This window comes from Anabrus simplex, chromosome 12, assembly GCF_040414725.1.
Source record: "Anabrus simplex isolate iqAnaSimp1 chromosome 12, ASM4041472v1, whole genome shotgun sequence".
Lineage (NCBI taxonomy): Eukaryota > Metazoa > Arthropoda > Insecta > Orthoptera > Tettigoniidae > Anabrus > Anabrus simplex.
In genome coordinates, this window is record NC_090276.1 from 42,097,793 (window position 1) to 42,122,115 (window position 24,323).

The window sequence follows — 24,323 nt, forward strand, 5'->3', positions numbered from 1 at the left end:
AAAACATGTATTTAAGAGCATTTTAGTCAGTTTTTGACGTACAAACAAAATTCACACCGCCAGTTTTCTTTCAGGTCAGAAAGGGATAAACCAAGGTTGCAAGTAAGCATTTCAGATGAAAATCTGAGAATTTGTTTTTGTTTTTCTTTAACAAGTTCATTTGTGCCCAATTTTAAGAAAATTGTTTACTCGCATATTGGCAAACATGTGCTAGTTTTATTGTGGTGTAAAAGCAGATGTACATTTGCCAATGTGGAAAGATATGAACATCCATTTTATTTAATCTATGTAGGTCGAGTCATAAGTCATGGCAACTATTTTTTTTCTCACGAACAGGAGACAACACGGAAAATCTAAGATATGCACCGGGAACGTACGGTATATACTTGCGTAAGATGCGACTAGATGGTGTATGTAAACAACAGTGTAGGTCTAAGCATGCCCCCAAGTTCAGTGAGTGAGTGAGTGAGAGAGAGCATCACAAATGGAAGTCAGCAAGCAGGAGCAACGATCGTATATTAAAACAGCAGTTCTCTGAGGCAGAAATGCACACCAATGCCATGCAGAGCTGCAGGAAGCATTAGGTGGACAACGGTTTGCTAACAAAGAGGACATTGTAACAGCATTTCAGAGAGAGGAGTCACACATTAGCGATACACATGTAGCAAATGGTATTCAGCGCCTGCTCCACCGATGGCAACGCACAGTGGGAACGCTGGGTGATTATTTCGAAGGTCTGTAACCAGTGGAGACCTGTCCTTTGTATGCAGTCTTGTGTATTTGCTGTCTATACCATAATAAAGCAATGTTTAGCAATGGCCTGGGTTCTGTCACTTTCCTACAAGAATCTCCTGAAGCCAGAATTTGTCTTCAAGCACTATGCATAAGTACATGCCCTATATTTTCAAATGCATATCGTAGATTTTCCATGTTATCTCCTGTTCGCGAGGATAAAAATAGTTGCCATGACTTATGACTCGACCCTCATATTAATCAATTTGTTTTTTGTACGCTACGTGACACAATGATATTTTTCAACTATTGTAAACATACCAAAAAATAACACCTGCCAGGAATTTACTGAGTCAATTTAAAATTACAACCACCATAATTTTGACATCATATTATTTGTCATTCATTCGTAGCACCTACCCTCACGTGACATGCAATTTTGATTGATAATTGACGTGCTTAATATTTCATTAACAATAATTTTGGTTTTCTCATGACGACACCTGTCCTGGTAAGTTGTGACAGGCAAGGAGACTTCCTCACTGCAAGAAGAGACGGGGAAGAAAAGACGGATGGGAAAGGAGATGGAAGCGTGCTGGTCAGTGATTTCAAGTCACACACTGGACGGACCTCTGCATTCTGTACAGAATTCTGGATGCCATTGTTCTAGTGTGTCCTAAACTGGACTGTACCAAGAGACACGGAAGCATCCAAGACCTTGTTTGAAGCCAAAAGATTAAATCCAAAGACAACAACAACAACAACAACAACAAAAAATTTAATGTAAAAAAAACTGTATCTTTTCGACTCAAAATCTTAATTTACTTTATCTCTACTATAAAAAAAAATTTGAATGTTCTAGAAACATAAACATACCAACAGGTTCCCTACGTGGGCAGCAGACAGCTTGGGCAGTCGCTGCAATGTAGGTACACTCGTGGCTTTTTGGGCACTCGTTGTCTTCATTATTCTGACCGCTATTGCAGACCACCACATCACCAGTCAGCGGATCACTCAGAGGAGTTCCCATGTTGCAAGGATTTACGTACACAGTTTTCGGACGACCTTAACGGAAAAATTACATTTTTGCAAAATTATCAAACAGTACAAGTCTGTTAGTACAAGAACTGAATTATAACATGTCACAATCAAGGTGGCAAAATTTAGAAAATAGAAAATTTCTATAGAGGTGATAAAATAAAAAAATTAATTGGCATATTTATTATACTTTCAATGTGTTTCATTATGTATTCCTCATCACCAAATCACTCTCTTATTAATAAAGCAAAAGATACCCAGTCACCATCTTCCTGTCTCCTAATCCAGCTCCTGCCAGGTCGGGTTATTTATGGCACTTCTCTTCCTACCTTTCTCCTTCCACCATTCCTCTTCCATTATTTCATTTCAGTCCAGGCTTCTTCTTCTTCTTCTCCTTCTTGCACTCCTCTTTATTGAACCAACCCACCTTGTGTCTCCCTCTCATTCTCTTTCCCTCGAACTTCATCTCCACCATCTGTTTTGGTATTAATTCCTCCTCCATCCACGTCCAAACCATCTTAGTTTACTCCTATCAATTCTCTCATTGAAACTTTCCATTCTGATCTCCTTTCTCACATCCCCTTTTCTCAATCTGTCTTTCCTTGCCTTCCTCAAACTTCTTATGGAATTTCATTTCATTGGCTTGAACTCTACTCTCCTCCCTACTTGTTGTCCAGACCTCAGCCGCATAAGTCAATATGGGTGCATAATACAACCTGTGACAATGAATGATGAAGTCAGAACGGTCGTTCCGATAACACTGGCGACACACAACGCTGCACCTGAGTAGCAGCAGGTTTTGACCACCTGCTCCCAACGTTGTTCAGTTGAGCATCGTGTGTGTACCGTGTAAGACCGGTTTGACACAGTGAGTGTTTAGTGCGTTGGTTCTGAACGGCGAACAGGAACATGAACGACCAAAAGATCAATGTACAGTTTTATTTTAAACTTGGCATGACACCAAAAGGCATGCGATGCTGGTACATCTTTATGAAGATCAAGCACTGTCCTTGAAATGTGTGTACGAGTGGTTCACCCGTTTTCGAGGAGGCTGGGGAAGTGTTTCTGACAACCCCTATAGCGCAAGACCGGCGACCACCATCAGTGACGAAAACATTGAAAAGGTGAGGACATTAATCAAGAATGATCGGCGATTAACTGTGCACATGATAGTGGATGAACTGCAGATTAACCATGAATCCATGCGACAAATCGTTACCCAGAAGTTAGGGAAGAGGAAAACGTGTTCTCGTCTGACTGATGATCAGAAGCAGGCACGTTTAGAGGCTTCACAGGATTTTGTCGAAACGGCGGATACGACACCAGATTTCTTGAACTGTATTGTCACTGAGGATGAAACCTGGTGTCTCAGGTATGACCCTGAAACTAAACAACAAAGCATGGAATGGTGTTCTCTGGGATCCCCTTGTCCGAAAAAGGTCAGAGCCAAAAAGTCACGCATCAAAACGACTCAAGCGCACTTTGAAAGGAAAGAGATTATGGGAGGGGACTATTTCGAAGGACAGTAAGGTCACTGTCGTGGATTGTTCATCTATGTTGATAGTACAGGACTATTCACCGAACTTTATTGTGTTATATAATATCTATTCACTAGATTGCGTGCCAAAAGCCAGAATTAAATTCCAAACCTCCCCACAATGCTCATACGGAGTGAGAGCATATGACGCTGTTGATGGTGATTCATCCGTCGGATGGGGACATTAAGCCTTGAGCAGACCCCTTGGTGCTATTCAATAGGAGTAGGTTATGTGCCAGCACAGGGTTTCACCCTCTCCCTACTACCATACATCACATCATTCATTTCATCTCATCAACTCCTCTGATGAGGTCGACGTCAGGAAGGGTATCCGGTCATAAAAACCCGCCACGACAGATTCATCTCGCCTCATACCTGACCCCTAGAGAAACGGGACAAGGGTTGGACAAACAAGTGGTGAGTGATGATACTGGTCATGCAGACTCGGTTGGCTGAACGGTCAGCGTACTGGCCTTCGGTTCAGAGGGTCCCGGGTTCGATTCCCAGCCAGGTCGAGGATTTTAACCTTAATTGGTTAATTCCAATGGAACAGGGGCTGGGTGTATGTGTTGTCTCCATCTTCATTTCATCCTCATCACAACGCGCAGGTCGCCGATGGGAGTCAAACAGAAAGACCTGCACCTGGCGAGCCGAACCCGTCCTGGGATATACCGGCACTAAAAGTCATACGACATTTCATTTCATTTCATATTGGTCATCATTTGATTGTTAAGTATTCAGCCCAAAGGCTGGTTAGATACTTAATTCGTCAGTAGAGCCTTGCGTGGATATACAAAATAATATCCACATCCGCTCCGCATCTGCACTTCCTTCATCTGCACCCGCATCCGCAAATGATTATCCGTGGATATTGTAAATATTTAACTACAGTATATTACACCCAAGGAAAGGAAACGGATAGAGCTGTGAACATAATACAATAGGCCTCACACCTGGCACCAGAACCCCTACAGTCAAAGGTTTATGAGGGATTATCTCTTGCGACAACTACCGAAGTATTGACCTTTGTTCCTTCCTTCCATTAGCCAGTTAGGCTTACTTTAGATTTATGGCGTTATGGTCTCAAGACTCTTTATATATCACTTTTCTCCCATACCACTGTCAAGCGTCGCCTAACCACAAGCAGAAATAAGAGTATACCTGTGTGAAAATCAATAAACGTCATTATTTAGAAATTATCAGCAAACAGTTTGTATCCACCAAGACACTAACTTGGCAGATATCTGCATCCATGCAAAGATCTAACCATCAGCTGTCATATGGAATAAAAATAACGATGGAGAAAATCAAGATAATGGCTGACTAGAGGAGAAAGCAAACTGCAGGACAGAGCCTTGAAATTATGAAAAGCTGATGCAGGATGCAGGGCTGGACATGGACATCAGTGAAAGGATGAAACAGGGAAATGTCTTTTACTAGTATATCAGGAACTTGAGTACCATATCCAGGACATGTAAAGAGGTGACAAGAAGTAGTATTTACCCATACTGACATAAGTGATAGACAACTGAACACTAACAAAAATCCAGGGGAGTAAAAACCATGCTATGAGATGAAATTTTTGAGAAATATAAGAAAGAACAGAGTAAGAGATGAAAACATCTTAAAAGAAATTGTACAAAATGCAGAGAAATAAACTGAGATAGTTTGGACATGTTAACCCATTTGAATAATTTGAAGAGCTGTGGTCGTGCGCAGTGTCTTGGCATGAATTAAATGACAAGTTCAGCTCACAATGACGCACTGTCTCACTGATCTTTGTATATTAGATTCCCTTAGCAATATAAGTTCTCACAACACACATTATTAGAAACTAGAGGCATATACTGTTGGTAAACAATGCGGTCTGTATTTCTGTGTGACCCCGGAATTGTTGAACAAAGTTTATTTTGATCTGTATACAGTATTCATTATGCAGTAGAAATGATAATGACAATGAGAGTTTGAAAGTGCTTGTAGACATTGTTTTAGATGGTGATTTTGGCAATAATGGTGTTTTGGAAAATGGATCCGAGTTCGAGGAAGAAATTGAGAGTGAAAGTGTCACGACAGGTCCTTCCAAACGCGCGCAGCCGGTGACTCAAAAGAACCTTTGCGATTATAAATCTGAGAATAAAAGACAATAATCCCAATATATATCCACTTCGTGGATACAGTGGCGTTTCAGAAATATACTTACAAAACTTTAGAGTCTGCCCACCATTCGAAGTTGATGTTTTAGAGTAAACCTATCTGCCCTTTTTGAAATTATTTTGGGCCGATGACCTTCGATGTTAGGCCCCTTAAAACAACAAGCATCATCATCAGCATGAATTTATTTCAAATGAAATATTTCTACCACAGCCAGCAGTTATTCAAGGAATGAATTATGGGTAAGTCATAACTTTCAGTGGAATTAATGCAAAATTTGAGCAAATTATTTTTATTAGTTGGTATTTTATGCATGTTTTTGTGTGAAAGGTATGCTCAAAATACTGGCTGGCAAATTAAATTTGATTCCACAGTCAACAATGTGGCCATTTATTGTGTCTTCAATGGATTAGGAAGCAATATTTACCCATACTGACATAAGTAGCAAGCACCTGAACGCTAACAAAAATCCAGGAGCGTAATAACTAGGCTGTGAGATGAAATTTTTGAGAAATATGTCCGGCTCCATGGCTAAATGGTTAACGTGCTGGCCTTTGGTCACAGGGGTCCCGGGTTCGATTCCCGGCAGGGTCAGGAATTTTAACCATCATTGGTTAATTTCGCTGGCATGAGGGCTGGGTGTATTTGTCGTCTCCATCATCATTTCATCCTCATCACGACACGCAGGTCGCCTACGGGTGTCAAGTCAAAAGACCTGCACCTGGCGAGCCGAACATGTCCTCGGACACTCCCGGCACTAAAAGCCATACGCCATTTCTTTTTTTTTTTTTTTTTTTTGAGAAATATGATACGAAAAATAAGAAAGGACAGAGTAAGAAATGATGCATGTCTTGAAGAAAATTTGAAAAACTGAGTGGAATATACTGAGATGCTTTGGGCATGTTAAGTGGATGAAAGAGGGGAGGCTGAAGTGGATGATGGCAGGTAAAAATGAAGGAGAAAAAAAGACAAAGCCCCAGAATAAAATGGCTGGACTCTATCAAGAAAAGTATTATAAGAAGGAACTTGGATTGGAACACGTGAGCAGCAGAAATGGTGGTTAGATAGAGGAAAGTGGAAAAGTACCATTAACATCCTGAGCCAGTTGGAGCTGAGGAAAGGACATTTATGGTGATGATATATTTGTCTTGTTAAATGCCAATTATATACAACACTTAATAGGATATTTTCTTAAACATAATTTTCACTCCTCTATAATTTACTAATAAGACTAGAGACAATACAGGAAATAAATTCACCTGGTCTCAGTCGAGTATGGTACTTACAGACTGGAAAGGTAGCACACATAAAGCCAGAGCAGCCTTCGTCTCGTACAGCAACACATTCTTCTCCCGGAGCACACTCGAAGCCCTCACAAGGATTATCGCACTCGCAAGTAGGACAGCCATCAGTGCCCACCTTAAAACCATATTCGCACATCTGGGCACACATATTACGATCGCAAGTCAGGCTTCGTCCCTTAGCTCTGGCTGCAACATAACAATGGTTGAAATTTTTTTTAAATGTTTTTTTAATTACGAGAAAACTATTTATTGTTATGATAATGAAGTGTACTGTATGTAACTGTGCATAAACAACTTCCTATAAATACAGACTGCAACTAAGTACAAAGCAAAAAAGAGTTTACTGCCACTAAGTACAAAGCAAAAAAGAGTTTTAAAAAAAAGTGGATCACTTCGCAAAAATTGAATTGGAAACAAACGCAAACATACATAGATGGCTTTGATTTAGGGAGGTTTTATGAATCGAGAAACAGGTATACAACGATTTTGGATAAGAGATCATAAATGTGATCATCCATGAACCGCTTTTCAACTCCAAGCATTAGGTGCTGATTTTATTGCATCCGTGGGCAATAAAACCTTCTAAAATGTTTTGAAAAACTGGAGCAGAAGCTATTGATGGATTAACAATGTATGGTATAAATTTTTGAAACTCTGAAAAGGGTTGGAGAGAAGCCATGTTTATGGAATATGCTTACTTACTGAAGAGACAATTGGATTGGACATATCTTGAGGCATGAAAGTCTTCTGCACACAATACTCGAAGGCAGTGTGGAAGGAAAGAACTGTAGAGGTAGAGCACGTCGAGGATATATAAAACGAACCATTCACGACAAGGGTTGTGATTATTACTTGGACTTGAAGGGACTAGCCACAGACCAGAGTTCATGGAAAGATGGTACAAACCAATCTTTGGATTGAACACCACAGAAGAAGGTATAATTTTTATTACAAGTAACAAAATTTCTTTCACATTTGTTGGCTAAAGATGCTTCTTAGCAAAAACGGAAAAGCCAAGGAGTTATAAAAACCCCACCTTGACCAGGGAAGCCAAAAGAGTTAACACATAGTGCCTGTTCATGCCTGCCTTCCACACATGGTGAAGTAAACCTAGTAAGATTTGTTAGAAACCGTAGCTACAGACTTTTGATATGCAATGAGGTGATACCTGTACTTGTACCATACATCAAGAAGTGTTTGCAGTCAGATTCCATGGGTGAGCTGCAGCATATATAAGGATCTGCGAAGGCCTGTTTTTTTTTTTTTTTTTATTTGCTCCAAGCATATATAGGAATAAATATCCTCATTATTATTGGTGGGCTTTGCTCAATGCATTTCAAAGCACCCATTATTCAAATGCACTATTACATCCTCATAGCACTTACAACTTCTAAATAACTATCTGCACTTGACTAGAAAAGTTGTATGTGGAAGCTAGATTCAAAGAAACAGTGCTGGAGAACTTACCTTCTGGCACAACTGGGCACACGACCTTCTCACTAGGTCCCATTGAACCTGGAAGCTTGTTGCCAACTGAATCAACACACCAACATACCAGACCGTTGCGACTGCACTGACGTGTTTCAAACTGGCCTGTGATAGGCGAACACTGGGGAACGTAGCCCTTGCCTTCCCTCTCGTTCATGACGAGGAGCTCAGCCAGCATCTTCTGTTGGAGGCAAACTGGAACAACAAGAGATGTCAGTAATGGATTTTCACAACAACAAAAAATTACCTTTATTTGCATGCAAAACTAACTCTCAAAACAGCATCCTTATATTAACCATAACCTGATTGGTAAGACCCCAATTACAGTTTGGTTCTAGTCCACATGGGACTCTCGCCAGAATTACTTGATATGAGAACTGGAAAAGAGCCAAAGGAAAGCAGCAAGATTTGTTCTGGGTGATTTCCAAGAAAGCAGTAGTATTACAAAAATGTTCCAGTTTTTGGGCTGAGTAGTCAGAGTAAGGAGGCAAGGTGCTCTACTAAATGGTATGTTCCAAGCTGTCAGTGGAGAGATGGTGTGGAATGACACGAGTAGACTAATAAGCTTGAGCGGTACTTTTAAAAGTAGGAAAGATATTATTGGAATTCAAGGGGACAAAATGGGGCAAATATTAAATTATAAGATGAGAAGTAAAGAATTGGAATAAATTATCAAGGGAATTTTTCGATAAATTTCTTTGAAAATATTTAAGAAAAGGCTCGGTTTTACAAACAACTGATAGGGAATCTGCCACCTGGGTGATGACACTAGATGCAGATCATTGCTGATGATTTTGTTTATATCGATGTGCCTGCTGTGTATGTCAAAACTGGTGTGTAATATGCGGAGTACAGAATTTTACTGCATTTCTCTGGGACTTCCACACTACACCCCTCACGCAGTGGTACCTGTTGCTTTGCTGGACCCACTTTCCACTTCCCAATTTCTTTGTTTGTTTTTCCATCTTCTACAAGTATACTCCCCATATGTTTGAAGCTTTTCACAACCTCTAAAGGTCTACCATTTACTTCAACATTCTCTCTTTCTTCCCTATTACCTCTCATTCATGGTGACTACTGTCTTATTCTTCTCAACACTTATTTTCATTCCATATTCCTCTCTCTCCTGACTTGACAAAAAAGCTAGTTCATGTAATTTCATTTCATATTCTCCCCAACTATGTCATCTGGAGAGGGTAAGGCCTAAGGGCTTTGAAAAAGAAGCAGCAATCCAGAAAGGAGTGAGGCAAGGCTGCAGTTTGTCCCCTCTCCTTTTCAATGTTTACATAGAACAGGCAGTAAAGGAAATCAAAGAGAAATTTGGAAAGGGAATCACAGTCCAAGGAGAGGAAATCAAAACCTTGAGATTTGCCGATGATATTGTTATTTTATCTGAGACTGCAGAAGATCTCGAGAAGTTGCTGAATGGTATGGATAAAGTCTTAGGTAAGGAGTACAAGATGAAAATAAATAAGTCCAAAACAAAAGTAATGGAGTGCAGTCGAACGAAGGCAGGTGATGTAGGAAATATTAGATTAGGAAACGAAGTCTTAAAGGAAGTAGATGAATATTGTTACTTGGGTAGTAAAATAACCAACGATGGCAGAAGTAAGGAGGACATAAAATGCAGACTAGCACAAGCAAGGAAGAGCTTTCTTAAGAAAAGAAATTTGCTCACTTCAAACATTGATATCGGAATTAGAAAGATGTTTTTGAAGACTTTTGTGTGGAGCGTGGCATTGTATGGAAGTGAAACATGGACGATAACTAGCTCAGAAAGAAAGAGAATATAAGCTTTTGAAATGTGGTGTTACAGAAGAATGCTGAAGGTGAGATGGATAGATCGAATCACGAATGAAGAGATACTGAATCGAATTGGTGAGAGGAGATCGATTTGGCTAAATTTGACGAGAAGAAGAGATAGAATGATAGGACACATCTTAAGACACCCAGGACTTGTTCAGTTGGTTTTTGAAGGAAGTGTAGGTGGCAAGAACGGTAGGGGTAGACCAAGGTATGAATATGACAAACAGATTAGAGCAGATGTAGGATGCAATAGTAGAAATGAAAAGGTTAGCACAGGATAGGATGGCGTGGAGAGCTGCATCAAACCAGTCTATGGACTGATGACTCAAACAACACAAGGCCTTTGTCTCTTAGCTTCTCATTTTTTGTTTTAGATTCTAGTGAATTTCATTCAAGACTACAATGAAGAGCATGTGCTATGCTCAGCAAATGTTTCCATTTAGTGGTATACATTGCTAAATTGCAGTAAAAACACAGGATACAAATTTATGTTTATTGCCTACATTCAGAGTGAGGAATGATTCTTGCATAGGCATTCTGTTTATAAAGATCTGCTTCAAGTCATATTTAGAAGCAGAAACTCGTAAGAGGAGTAACACAAGAGGTCAGCAGCATAAGGGGCAGCAACGGAAAGAGGAGGCAAGGACAAAATGTGAAACCACAAAAGTACAAGGGCAATCTCTGCACCTTCACATAGAAGAGTTCTCTTTACATCAATCCCAGTTTTTACTTGGAAATAGCAACATGAATTGTGTAGCTGTGGGTTACATTTATAAGTGGCTGAATTTGAGGTACTGTTGTATTTTCTTCTTTGTGTCAAATGTGATATAGGTAGGAAACAGAAATGAGGTGTCAAAGAGATGTTGGGAAGGAAATAGATGTAGAGAAACTGAATATACAAGAAATAGGTGATGCACACTTCTTACTATGGAGTATACAAAAATAACACCATTCAATAACAGACCTGTCACATTTTGAGGCTGGGTGCAGTGTTTTCCACAACGGTCAGACACACAGCACTTCTGCATAGATGTACACTCTAGATCATGCTCGCATCTCATACCACACCCGATGGAGTCGATCTCATCAGTATCGTCCTTAGCAGGGCAAGTTCCAGGCTTCTGGATTTTGAACGATGATGGGCAGCACACACCATAGTCATTACCTAGTCAACAAGTTACATAATCATTGTACCATCTCCATTTACATCATGGCATCATTTTTTAAGAGCTGTTACCCCTTTGATTATCAGAACATTTTATTAGAATTTATACATCATTACTGATTTTCTGAAACCTCCGACTTAACAAAATTCCTCTCAGTTTTAATTACTGTGTTGATCAGACGATAGTACCCCATGGGGAACACTATTGTAAGTACCTAGGAGTTAATAAGGAATGATCTTCATTGGCGTAATCGAGGTAGTTAAGAAAGGTTACAGATCACTTGACATAGTTATGAGAGTATTTACGGGTTGTAGTACGGCTGTAAAAGATAGGGCGTATACGTCTCTGGTAAAACCCCATTTAGAGTATAGTTCCAGTGTATGGGACCCTCACCAGGACCACTTGATACGAGAACTGAAAAAGATTCAAAGGAAAGCAGCACAATGTGTTCTGGGTGATTTTCAATAAAGAAGTAGAAATAGCAAAAGTCGGACTACAAATCTCATTTGAAAAGACTGAAATGATGCCATCCTTCAAGACTGAAACACCAACTATCACAATGAATAATAACAAACAAATTTAGATTGTAAATAAATTCAAGTATCTTACTTATTACTTGGAACTTAAACGAGAAAGTATCAGTAGAAACAAGCACAACGTATCACTTGACCAACCTACAAGAAGAAATCTCTCTCAATAAATGCAAAATTCAAACACTACAACTCCGTTATTAAACCAGAAGCAATCTATGCTAGTGAAACACTATTCAGTTTGAACACCAAATCAACAACAGATAAATTACACAAGACTGAAAGAAAAGTCCTTAGAACAATCATAAACAAAAAGCACTTAGCAGATGGACAATGGTCATTATTACCTAATGAAGTTGTATACCAGGAAACTGAGTCAATAATAGACATAATGCAGAAGAGGGTTGCATTTTTCTGCCACATATCAAGACTACCAAAGAAGTCCAAGATGATTTAGATAAGTTAAGTACACCATAACTGACGAAGAAAGGGCAATCAGGTCGGAAAGAATGAAGAAATTCAGGGAGCAGAAGAAGAAACATAAGCCAAATTTGTACGTAATACTCTTAAGACTTAAATGTATATGGATTGATTAAAGTGCTCCAGTGTGGGCATAAAATAATTTTAAAAAAAAATAGTAGTAGTGTTATGAAAATGTTGAAAACTGTGGGCTAGGAAAATCTGGCAGTACAGACATGAGATGCTCAACTAATTGGCATGTATCAACAAATTATTAAACAAATTAATTTAAAACACCACCTAATTGATACTTTTTTCTTGCCTTTAGGCAGAATTATAAAAACATTATCATATACAGGACATGTTTCGACCACTTAGTGGTCATTTTCAGCTGTCTTTAAAATAGCTTAGATGAAATAATTTGATAAGCAAGTACATTAAAATCTTAAATTACATCCCATGGGAACTTATAACTATTGCTTAAAGCGCTTGAAATTTGGGAGGGGGAGTAGGGGGGAATAGGTAGAGGGATTTTAGTGATGTGGTGTGTAAAAAGGTACTTAAATTACAATTCGCATCTATGGTAAAAAGATAAAAAAAATTATTTTCTAATCAAACATATTTAAAAAGTCTAAAACGTCTGTAATTGGGCACTTTTTGTAAAAACACTAGGTGGCTTGATCTTGCTTAATGTTAAAATTGATGTATATAACAGTCTTCAAGTTTCTTATTGATTGTCTGTTGTGTTGATTATCTTCTTTTAAAGTTGCTTTTTATTTTGAACTGTTAATATACAATGGTCCTATGGTGACTTCTCTATTAAGTTGCGTCCAATAGCAGTCTTCAGATTTGGGCAGCTTGCCTCACGATCTTCCTGGAATGGTGTTTATACTCCGCCGCCTTGGGATTGTTTTTATGTACATGACCTAGTGTTGTAGTGATCCCCCCCCCCCACTTATCACCCCTTTCCCCCTTCCAAATTTCAAGCGCTTTAAGCAATAGTTACAAGTTCCCATGGGATGTAATGTAAGATTTTAATGTACTTACTAATCAAATTGTTTTATCTAAGCTATTTATTAAAGACAGCTGAAGATGACCACTAAGTGGTCAAAACATGTCCTGTATATGATAATGTTTTTATAATTCTGCCTAAAGGCAAGAAACAAGTATCGATTAGGTGGTGTTTTAAATTAATTTGTTTAATAATTTGTTTAATAATTTGTTGACTGAATTCATTGATAAGGTCATGAAGTGGACAGCTTGCAATAATTGGCATGTAGGTAATAAATTTCATATTATTCCACATTTCTATTCAAGAGTATTGAATAGGTGGAAACCTTTAGCTTTTGTTTTACATTATAAGTGGCATGTTTCAAGAGATGACATTAGTAAACAAATAAGCTTGAGAAGAGCTTTTAAAAGTAGGAAAGACCCTAAAATGAAGATAAAGTTGGATTTCAAGAGGACACATTTACGCAAGCATTCATTTATAGGGCGAGGAGTAAGGGATTGGTATAATTTACCAAGATAAATGTTTGATAAATCTCCAAGTTCTTTGAAAATGTGTTAGAAAAAACAAATGACAGGGAATCTGCCACCTGGGCGACATGCAGATCATTGATGACTGATTGAACTGACAGATATTTGCCTTTTTTGACTGCCTGTAATAATCACGCCATTGCCTACAGCTTTTGGAATGAACAATCAAGAATAAGAATCTTGCATAGCATGCCAAATGGAACTTTCTGTTAATTTTGTGGAATGATCATCAAGATTTCCATGAAATTATTATGATGTCGGTGATGATTATTTATGAAGAAACTCTTATTCACATGACATAAACATACCTGCTTGAACAATGCACTGGAACAGAGGAGGACACTGTGGTTTTCCAGGAGAAGTTCCACACAAGAAGGGGCGTTCGCTTCCTGTGATCATGAGCGGTTCCCCTGCAGGGCAGATGTTCTCCAGGCTGCGAGCTCTCTTACCTATCAAGAAAGAAAAGAAATTATTGCAATAACACTTTTGCACAGTTATTTTCTAGCACTCATTATCCAGGTACTGGTGATTGTCATCAATGTCATTAACACATCAGAGAAACATACACAAGACTGTTAATGTGAGGTCAAACTTATGATAGAGAATCCTGCAGCAACTGTTCAAAGTGCCCACCTTGGGCATGTATGCAGGCTTCATATCTCCAAATCCAGATGTGAAAAACTAAAGCCAGGTGCTGGCCTTCCGATTCCAACTTAGCAGGTTCGATCCTGACTCAGTCCGGTGGTATTTGAAAGTGCTCAAATATGTCAGCCTCGTATCTGTAGATTTACCGGCACGTAAAAGAATTCCTGCAGGAATAAATTCAGGCACCTCGGCATCCCCAAAGACCGTAAAAGTAGTTAGTGGGGCGTAAAGCCAATGACGTTAATTAATTAAATTATAAACTCCTGATGCAGTGGACATGCAACGTAGCATGACTCTGATGCGGGTATATAAGTGTGGACACGTAGGCAAAGGCAAACACTGGAGCATTTTCTATGATGTTCACGTACAAGTCCCCTTAATGCCAGTTAGCAACTACGTTAGTGTGCCAAGTCACACTACATTGCATGTCCACTGCAGCAACGCCCTCAAATGGAAACTTTTTGATCATGCCTTATATTACAACCTCATTCAATGAAGAGTCTATAACTGATCACCTGATACTGTTGCCCCACGCTGGATGGTTACTTGTTTCACGTTGCAGAAATAGATAGGTCTTATGGCGATGATGGGATAGTAAAGGACTAGGGGTGGGAATTAAGTGACCATGGTGTTAATTAAGGTGCTGCCCCAGCATTTTCCTGGTGTGAAAATGAAAAACCATCTTCAGAGGGCTGCAGACAGTGGGGTTCGAACTCCCTGTCTGCCGAATGCAGCTCATATCTATGTGACCGGAAACGCGTAACCAACTCAGTGGAAATAATAAAAATACAGGATAGTTATTAATACACAAACTTACATCTTGGAATGGGCGGACAAGGCTGATTGGCGCAGGCCACATCTTCTAGCTGGCAGCTCAGTGATCCTGGACACTTGACATCCTGACACGGATCTCTACACTCGCAGCGAGGGCAACCATCATCCTGGAGAGCAAACCCATGTGGACACAGCATACGGCAAGTGGCACTGCCACACGGCTTGGGATCTGGAGACAGAAACGTTACCATCTAATGTGAGATCACAGTTGTCATGCCACTCAATGTAAGGTTAGATTATACCATTAACAAGAACTTCTCCCTCCACTTCCCAGCAGGCCAAAACAAATTTTGATGCAGAGATAAAAGCAATTTCCCATGCACTACAACAGTTATTAGGCAGAAACAATGATTACCAAAAATGTGTTATCTTTACAGATTCAAAAGCAACCATCCAATCTGTCTCGTCAAATAATAAGTCTCAAAATAAAGAACTGAAAGAAATTCTATGTGTGATAAGAGCCCTCCATAGATTCCACAAACAGATCTCATTTCAGTGGATTCTTTCTCATGCTGGAATAATGGAGAATGAAGAGGCAGAAGGATTAGACAAAAATAGTACCACATTACAACAACCTGCCAATGAGTCTGATTTTATGTCAGCAAAAAGGATTCTGAAAAATAATATTAAAAAGAGGCATGAAGAAAACAGCAGAAACTAAATTATGGTAGGATATTGATGCTAAATGGGATCAGTATAAAATAAAACCAAGAAGAGAAGCTGTAGCCTTCTTCAGACTTAACACTGCCACGACTGTCTTACAGCTCATCTGAAATCAACATCCTGAGATCTGAAAAATGGATAACGAACACCTGCTACACTGCAACAAACTTGATGTGACAGCCAGAACTTCAGGAAGTCACACTCAGCTATACTGGAACGCAAGAAAGCTGATGGATTGGAATCCGGGCTAGTCATAAGAAACAACAACAACCATTAATAATAACATTATATAGTTAATATAAGTAGTGGAAAGAAAACAAATAGTTGAGGACTCAAGTAATATTTAGAAAGATACAAATCTTTAAGAAAGGGACAAAAAAGTGCTCGGAAGTTGAGGAAAAATATTTTTCCTCGAATGTCCAAAGACGAGGGCAAACATAATATATGTTCATTTTAGGTCATTGTAGGCCAGAAAATGGTGCATTTTATTTGTCCCTTTTTGCCTACTTCAGCGGTTTTGGCAATTGGTCCTTTTTTAGGTCTTAAATGAACTTTTTGTGAATTCACCTTTCGTCTACATTTTTACTGCCCATTCTCATTTCGAATCATCATTATATCTCTAATATCTAAAGATAAATTCTGACAGGTAGGGGTAGAGGGAGGAGCATTACACGGGGTTGCCACATTCTAGCATTTCTTTCTCTTACCCCTCACTTCCGGCTCACTTGTTCCCTCGTTCATTTTGAGCGCTGTGATCTGTTGTAGACTACCTGGCCAGACTGTGACTGACTTGGTCTCATGTTCCGTTATCTTTAACAGGGACTGAGCTGATAAGCTCAGACAGTAGATCGCTGGCTTTCTGATCCCAACTTAGGAGGTTTGATCCTGGCTCAGTCCGGTGGTATTTGAAAGTGCTACAGGACGTAAAATCAATAACTTTATTATTCTTTAACAGGGGTGGTACCTATATCCTCTTAATGTGCCCATAAAATGATGGCCATCTTTCCCACATAGTAGTTGTTATCAACCTTTTCATAAAGTTCTCGATTAGGTCTCAACAGAACATGGTTGTGAATCTAGTGACTTCTTCGGATGTAAGATTTTCCTAAGGAATCTCCTTTCCCTTGTTTCAAGACAGGGTCCATCATGGTTTCCGCTGCATATACATATAGACGCTGTGTTCTGACTGCCGTACAATAATGTTTTCATTTTGCTTGGATGGATATGGACTTGGAATTATAAGTACCATGGAAACCAAACCCAAAGCCGCAACAACCCCGAAGCCTACCAAGCGACCGCTGCTCAGCCTGCAGATTACAAGGGTCATGTGGTCAGCACAACGAATCCTCTTGGCCGTTATTCTTGGCTTCCTAGACCGGGCCGCCATCTCACCATCACGTAGCTCCTCAAATGTAATCACGTAGGCTGAGTGGACCTCAAATCAGCCCTCATATCCAGGTAAAAATCCATGACCTGGCCGGGAACACAACCCGGTGCCTCCGGGTAAGAGGCAGGCACGCTATCCCTACACTGCGACTCCAGCATAAGTTTCATGGCATAGTCTAAAAGTCATTTCCATCGTTCCCACCCTTCTTTCTAATTTCCATTCTCCGAGGTACTAGAATTTCTGAACACGATGGATTTCTCTAAATTATGTTTTCTGTCTGAGATCTGTTTTGTCTGAGTACATAAACGCAGTTTTTTCAAAAGATTTTCAGGAACCAGTTTTGGCGGCCACATTTTGCAATTCCTCTACCTGTCTTGCGACTGAGTGTAGAATTGTCAGTTAGGAGTACTACATCATCCGCAAAGGCTGGGCAGTCAACTATGATCGCACCTTTTCCACATCCCATCTTTAACCCGTTCTGTTGTCCCCTCTCGGCCATTCTTGATCTCCAATCTCTGATGACCTTTTCCAGGATACAATTAAATAGCAGCGTGACACACAGTCCCCTTGTCTCAGACACACCAACTCAAATGGTTCTCCGATTTCACCCATGAATTTGGACTTTGAACTTGAGGGGCCGATGACCTAGACGTTAGGCCCCTTTAAACAACAAGAATCATCCATCATCAATTTAACTTGAGATGAGGTGTCTGTCAATGTCTCCTTGATTAATGTAAGGTATGTATGTATGTATGTATGTATGTATGTATGTATGTATGTATGTATGTATGTATGTATGTATGTATGTATGTATGTATGTCCAACCCTTATCGCATTTCTCTACGGTATGAAGCGAGATGCTGGCCCCGTGGTGAGGGGTAGCATGCCTGCCTAGCGCCCGGAGGCCCCGGGTTCGATTCCCGGCCAGGTCAGGGATTTTTCTCTCGACCTGAGGGCTGGTTCGAGGTCCACTCAGCCTACGTGATTAGAATTGAGCAGCTATCTGACGGTGAGATTGCGGCCCCGGTCAAGAAAGCCCAGAATAACGGCTGAGAGGATGCGTCGTGCTGACCACACGCCCCCTCGTAATCTGCAGGCCTTCGGGCTGTGCAGCGGTCGCTGGGCAGGCCAAGGCCCTTTCAAGGGCGTTAAGTGCCGTGGGGTTTGGTTTGGTTTGGTATGACGCGAGATGAATCTTCGTAACGAGTTTTTATGACTGGATGCCCTTCCTGACGTCAACCTCACCAGAAGGGTTAATAAGATGAAATAAATGACGTGATGTATGATAATATGATGACTCCTGTCGAATAGCACCAAAGGGTCTGATCAAGGCTTAACGTCCCCATCCGACGGACGAATCACTACTAAGTGTCATTTGTCCTCACTTCATGTGACTACTGCATAGAGGTTTGGAATTTAATCCAGTTTTTGGCACGCAATCTAGTGTTTAGAAATTGTATACCAAGCACCTTGCCGATCAACATTCTGATGGTGAAATTTTTTCGACCAATGGATTTCGAACCGGCTAACCTCGGTGTCAAACCGAAGAGATTTCAACGCCCTAACGATCATAGCCACTAGGTGGCCTTTCCTCGATTAACGCGATGGATTTGTTATTATTATTATTATTATTATTATTATTATTATTATTATTATTATTATTATTATTATTATCATAAAACTTATATTTCCCGCGCCGTAACTATCTCAGGAATTATGAGTAGACCATACTTACTTGTACAGTTGACGAGGTTCCGTGCAGGCGCTCGAGTGCCGGGCACCTCAAAACCTGCTTCATCAACACACCAGCATCTAGGAGCTTGTGGGTCGCACTGTATCTCGTCGAAATCGCCCTGGCTATTACATTTAGGAATACGGACCGACGCTCCTTCCGGACCAAGGGACTTGGCTCGTCTTTCCGCCTCGCGCTGCACCTGCTCACATCCTGTAACAAAGTTCAACAAGAAGCTTTAAAAATGACCCTTATTTTCCATTAAGTAGAGGACAGTATTCAACATTTCTTATCTCCCATCTTTTTTCCAGGGAAGGATATACCCAGGGGCAGGTATTTATTGAGAATGATTTCATATGTTTTATTTTTTATATTGATGTCAGCGGAGATTGTTGGAGATTCTTGTATACTCTTGGTAGAGGAAGTGGGGTAGGTAAAATATTTCATTCCATACCCGGATAGGGTGCAGCGGGCCTCTTATACAGACGGCAACGCCGTCTCTCAGGCCAGGAAAATTTGTAGCATTCGCCTTAGCGCAGTAGAATAGAAAACCATTCTCAGGACAGCCGACGGTAATCTTGATTGACAGGTGTCGCCTTTCACTTCGCTTCGCACTACAGTCATTTCACACAGCAGCTCCAAGCAGACATATTCGAACATACATCTGTTGACTATCACAACGCACGACTGCTGAACACTTTGCTCGACTCCAGACAAGACCGATAACTCGCACAGTCAACTCACTTGACTACTCTACAAAGTGAACTACTAAACACACATCACTCAACAAGACAATTACACAGCACCAACTCAACTACAACACAACTCAATACTACTGCTACAACTACTTCGGAGCGAGTCTGCTTATATATACCCGGTTATTTACTTGTGGGAAGGATCTCACCTTCCAGGAGACGCGCTGTAGGGACAAGAGATTTTTGCACATAACCACTAATTATTGAAGTGTTGTCATTCATCATCAGATAGTGTGTGTATGTGTGCGTATTGATAGGATCTTCTTCTTCTTCTGTTTACCCTCCAAAGTTGGTTTTTCCCTCGGACTCAGCGAGGAATCCCACTTCTACCGCCTCAAGGGCAGTGTCCTGGAGCGTGAGACATTGGGTAGGGGGATCCAACTGGGGAGAATGACCAGTACCTCGCCAAGGCGGCTTCACCTGCTACGCTGAACAGGGGCCTTTGATAGGATCATTCTAGATGAAATTAGTCCAATAAAATAGTGTTATATTCGTAACAATATAATAGACTTAGATGTACTACCAGTCACTGACGGCTTACTGAACACACGACCACATGTTTACGGGGAGAAGCTATTCCTGTTGATGCGAAAGCATTTGTTAGTTTAGGACTGGCTTCTCCCTCATTTTTCGAAGGGAGTTCTTTTAAGTTTTCCTTCTCATTTTCATAGTACCGAGCGAGCTGCCTGCGAGGTTCGAGCCGTGTAGCTAATAGGTACCCACTGTCGGGAGCCCTGAAGATGGCTTTACGTGGCTTTCCATTTTTTTAACCAGGTCAATGCTGGGACTGTACCTTAATTAAAGTCATGGACGCTTCCTTCCCTGTCCTACCTTACCGTCGCCATAAGACCTGTCACGATGCGATGAAAATGGCCCGTTTCCATGGCAACGATGCTACATTTTAGGGATGATATCGCATCGTGGCTTGACTAGCTCCCACTCTCAAACGCATTTGTGATATAATTCGGAGTGGTAATGTGTTAGTTTTAATGCTTTCCGTGTTTGATTTCCAAATATTAGTTTAGATGTTATTAATTAATCAGCGGCTAGTTTACAATTTTCCTAATATTATTCTTGAAGTCCACCGTTGCCCGCCTCTGTGGTGTAGTGGTTAGTGTGATTAGCTGCCATCCCCGGAGGCCCGAGTTCGATTCCCGGCTCTGCCACGAAATTTGAAAATTGGTAAGAGGGTTGGAACGGGGTCCACTAAGCCTCGGGAGGTCAAATGAGAAGAGGGGGCTTCCATTCCCACCTCAGCCATCCTCGAAGTGGTTTTCCGTGGTTTCTCCTCCAGGCAAATGCCGGGATGGTACCTAACTTAGTCCACGGCCTCTTCCTTCCCTCTTCTTTGCCCATTCCTTCCAATCTTTCCATCCCCCACAAGGCCCCTGTTCAGCATAGCAGGTGAGGCCAGCTGGGCGAGATACTGGTCCTCCTCTCCAGTTGTATCCACCCTCCCGACCCAAAGTCTCACGTTCCAGGACACTGGCCTTGAGGCGGTAGAGGTGGGATCCCTCCCTGAGTCCGAGGGAAATACCAACCCTGGAGGGTAAAGTGATTAAGAAAGAAAGAAAGAAAGAAAGAAAGAAAGAAAGAAAGAAAGAAAGTGCACCATTAAATTATACACTGACTGACAGAGCAAATGCAACACCAAGAAGGAGTGGTCAGAACTTTATGCCAATTGCAGGGTAGACTGACGTCACTGATGTATGCTCATGATGTGAAATGCGCCGCTGTGCTGCGCACGTAGCGAACGATAAATGGGACACGGCGTTGGCGAATGGCCCACTTCGTACCGCGATTTCTCAGCCGACAGTCATTGTAGAACGTGTTGTCGTGTGCCACAGGACACGTGTATAGCTAAGAATGCCAGGCCGCCGTCAACGGAGGCATTTCCAGCAGACAGACGACTTTACGAGGGGTATGGTGATTGGGCTGAGAAGGGCAGGTTGGTCGCTTCGTCAAATCGCAGCCGATACCCATAGGGATGTGTCCACGGTGCAGCGCCTGTGGCGAAGATGGTTGGCGCAGGGACATGTGGCACGTGCGAGGGGTCCAGGCGCAGCCCGAGTGACGTCAGCACGCGAGGATCGGCGCATCCGCCGCCAAGCGGTGGCAGCCCCGCACGCCACGTCAACCGCCATTCTTCAGCATGTGCAAGACACCCTGGCTGTTCCAATATCGACCAGAACAATTTCCCGTCGATTGGTTGAAGGAGGCCTGCACTCCCGGCGTCCGCTCAGAAGACTACTATTGACTCCACAGCATAGACGTGCACGCCTGGCATGGTGCCGGGCTAGAGCGACTTGGATGAGGGAATGGCGGAACGTCGTGTTCTCCGATGAGTCACGCTTCTGTTCTGTCAGTGATAGTCACCGCAGACGAGTGTGGCGTCGGCGTGGAGAAAGGTCAAGCTGCGGCCGGTGGCACTCCCGTACCTTCAGGGGCTGCCCAGTGCTCTGTTTCAGCAGGATAATGCCCGCCCACACACTGCTGGCATCTCCCAACAGGCTCTACGAGGTGTACAGATGCTTCCGTGGCCAGCGTACTCTCCGGATCTCTCACCAATCGAACACGTGTGGGATCTCATTGGACGCCGGTTGCAAACTCTGCCCCAGCCTCGTACGGACGACCAACTGTGGCAAATGGTTGACAGAGAATGGAGAACCATCCCTCAGGACACCATCCGCACTCTTATATATTCTGTACCTCGACGTGTTTCTGCGTGCATCGCCGCTCGCGGTGGTCCTACATCCTACTGAGTCGATGCCGTGCGCATTGTGTAACCTGCATATCGGTTTGAAATAAACATCAATTATTCGTCCGTGCCGTCTCTGTTTTTTCCCAAACTTTCATCCCTTTCGAACCACTCCTCCTTGGTGTTGCATTTGCTCTGTCAGTCAGTGTACAAATACCAATATGGGTACCGGTAGTGTTCTATTCTGTGTTATAACATATCTTTCTTATGTCTGGCTGATGGATACAAGATATGCCCTAGCTGCAGTTTTTTATATGTTGTACATTTGTTGACGTGGGCCTAAATTATCAGCAATTAATAATTTTTGTTATTGATAATGAGATCATATTTATCGGCAATGGTTTTCTGTCACGAGCAAGCGCTTAGGAACGGGTTAAAGTTTATTGAATTCCATTAGGCCTACATATCTTAAACATACGGCCTGTAAGGATAAGATACCGCCGCAGGTGGGGGGTAACTATGACAACGCAGCGCACCTCGTCGTTCTTTCTTTCGCCGCTCAAATATCCGACTCTACTCTCACGGGCCATAGCATTTATACTCTCGGTAAGGCTGTGGGGATACAAGAACTACAAGAGCACGCGCGCTGTTTCTTTTTTTTTTTTTTTGCTAGGGGCTTTACGTCGCACCGACACAGATAGGTCTTATGGCGACGATGGGATAGGAAAGGCCTAGGAGCTGGAAGGAAGCGGCCGTGGCCTTAATTAAGGTACAGCCCCAGCATTTGCCTGGTGTGAAAATGGGAAACCACGGAAAACCATCTTCAGGGCTGCCGATAGCGGGATTCGAACCTACTATCTCCCGGATGCAAGCTCACAGCCGCGCGCCTCTACGCGCACGGCCAACTCGCCCGGTCGCTGTTTCTTTAGCCGACGTTACAAATCACTTGAGTGATGTAAATGTTACTTTGCAAGGCAAAAATATGTTTATTGGTGCTATGTGGGACAGAATTCGTTATTGTAAGATGGAACTTCCACCGTTCGACAAACAATTACAAGAGAGATTTCGAAGAATTCCCGTTTTTTAAACAACGTAACTTCTCCTGTCGTAACTCTGGTAGTAACCCTGAAGCCCTTAAACAATTCGACAATGGTTTAGAAATACGGAAGACATATTCCTTGAATTAAATATTTTAATAATTTTTTTGGGTGCCCTCGTGGCTCAAGCGGTAGCACGCTGGCCCCTCACCGCTGGGTTCTGTAGTTCAAATCCTGGTCCCTCCATGCGACATTTGTGCTGGACAAAGCGGTCGCAGGGCAGGTTTTTCTCCGGCTTTCCGTGTCATCTTTCAATCCAGCAACGCTCTCTAATATCATTTCATCTGTAAGTCATTAATAATTCCCCCAGAGAAGTGCGACAGGCTTCGGCAGTCGGCACAATTCCTATCCTCGCCGCTAGATGGGGACTTCATTCATTCCATTCCTGATCTGGTCGAATCACTGGAAACAGGCTATGGATTTTCATTTTCACAATATTCTTACAATGCCTTGTGTTCAAGATGAACAGCAGTCTTCTATCTACACACATGCCTCTACCCAAGCGTAATGAAATCATGATGGAGAATTAAATTTTAGATATTATCAGAAATGACACGTGTGGCGTTTTTTTACGATAGTCATAAGGAGTTCGCAGAGAATGAATCTGTGGAAACTGATTGCACAGTTGTTCAGTTCCAGCCAAAGAGGCGAGAGATGATGATGATGATGATGATTGTTGTTTAAAGGGGCCTAACATCGAAGGTCATCGGCCCCAAGAGGCGAGAGGCAACCAATGGCTTTTAGTGCCGGGAGTGTCCGAGG

At 41.7% G+C, this 24,323-nt stretch overlaps 1 protein-coding gene across 1 annotated transcript in view; it reads right to left on the minus strand.

The window, feature by feature from the left end:
- The window catches only part of LOC136884433 (thyroglobulin), a 304,800-nt gene that overhangs the window by 37,036 nt on the left and 243,441 nt on the right, over positions 1-24,323 (minus strand). Inside the window, exons 4-10 of the mRNA XM_067156595.2 lie at positions 19,015-19,224; positions 15,213-15,398; positions 14,059-14,199; positions 11,021-11,221; positions 8,230-8,445; positions 6,745-6,948; positions 1,609-1,797 (exon numbers count right to left, since the gene is read on the minus strand). Of these exons, the coding sequence (XP_067012696.2) occupies positions 1,609-1,797; positions 6,745-6,948; positions 8,230-8,445; positions 11,021-11,221; positions 14,059-14,199; positions 15,213-15,398; positions 19,015-19,224 (1,347 nt within the window). The remainder of the gene's footprint in view (positions 1-1,608; positions 1,798-6,744; positions 6,949-8,229; positions 8,446-11,020; positions 11,222-14,058; positions 14,200-15,212; positions 15,399-19,014; positions 19,225-24,323) is intronic.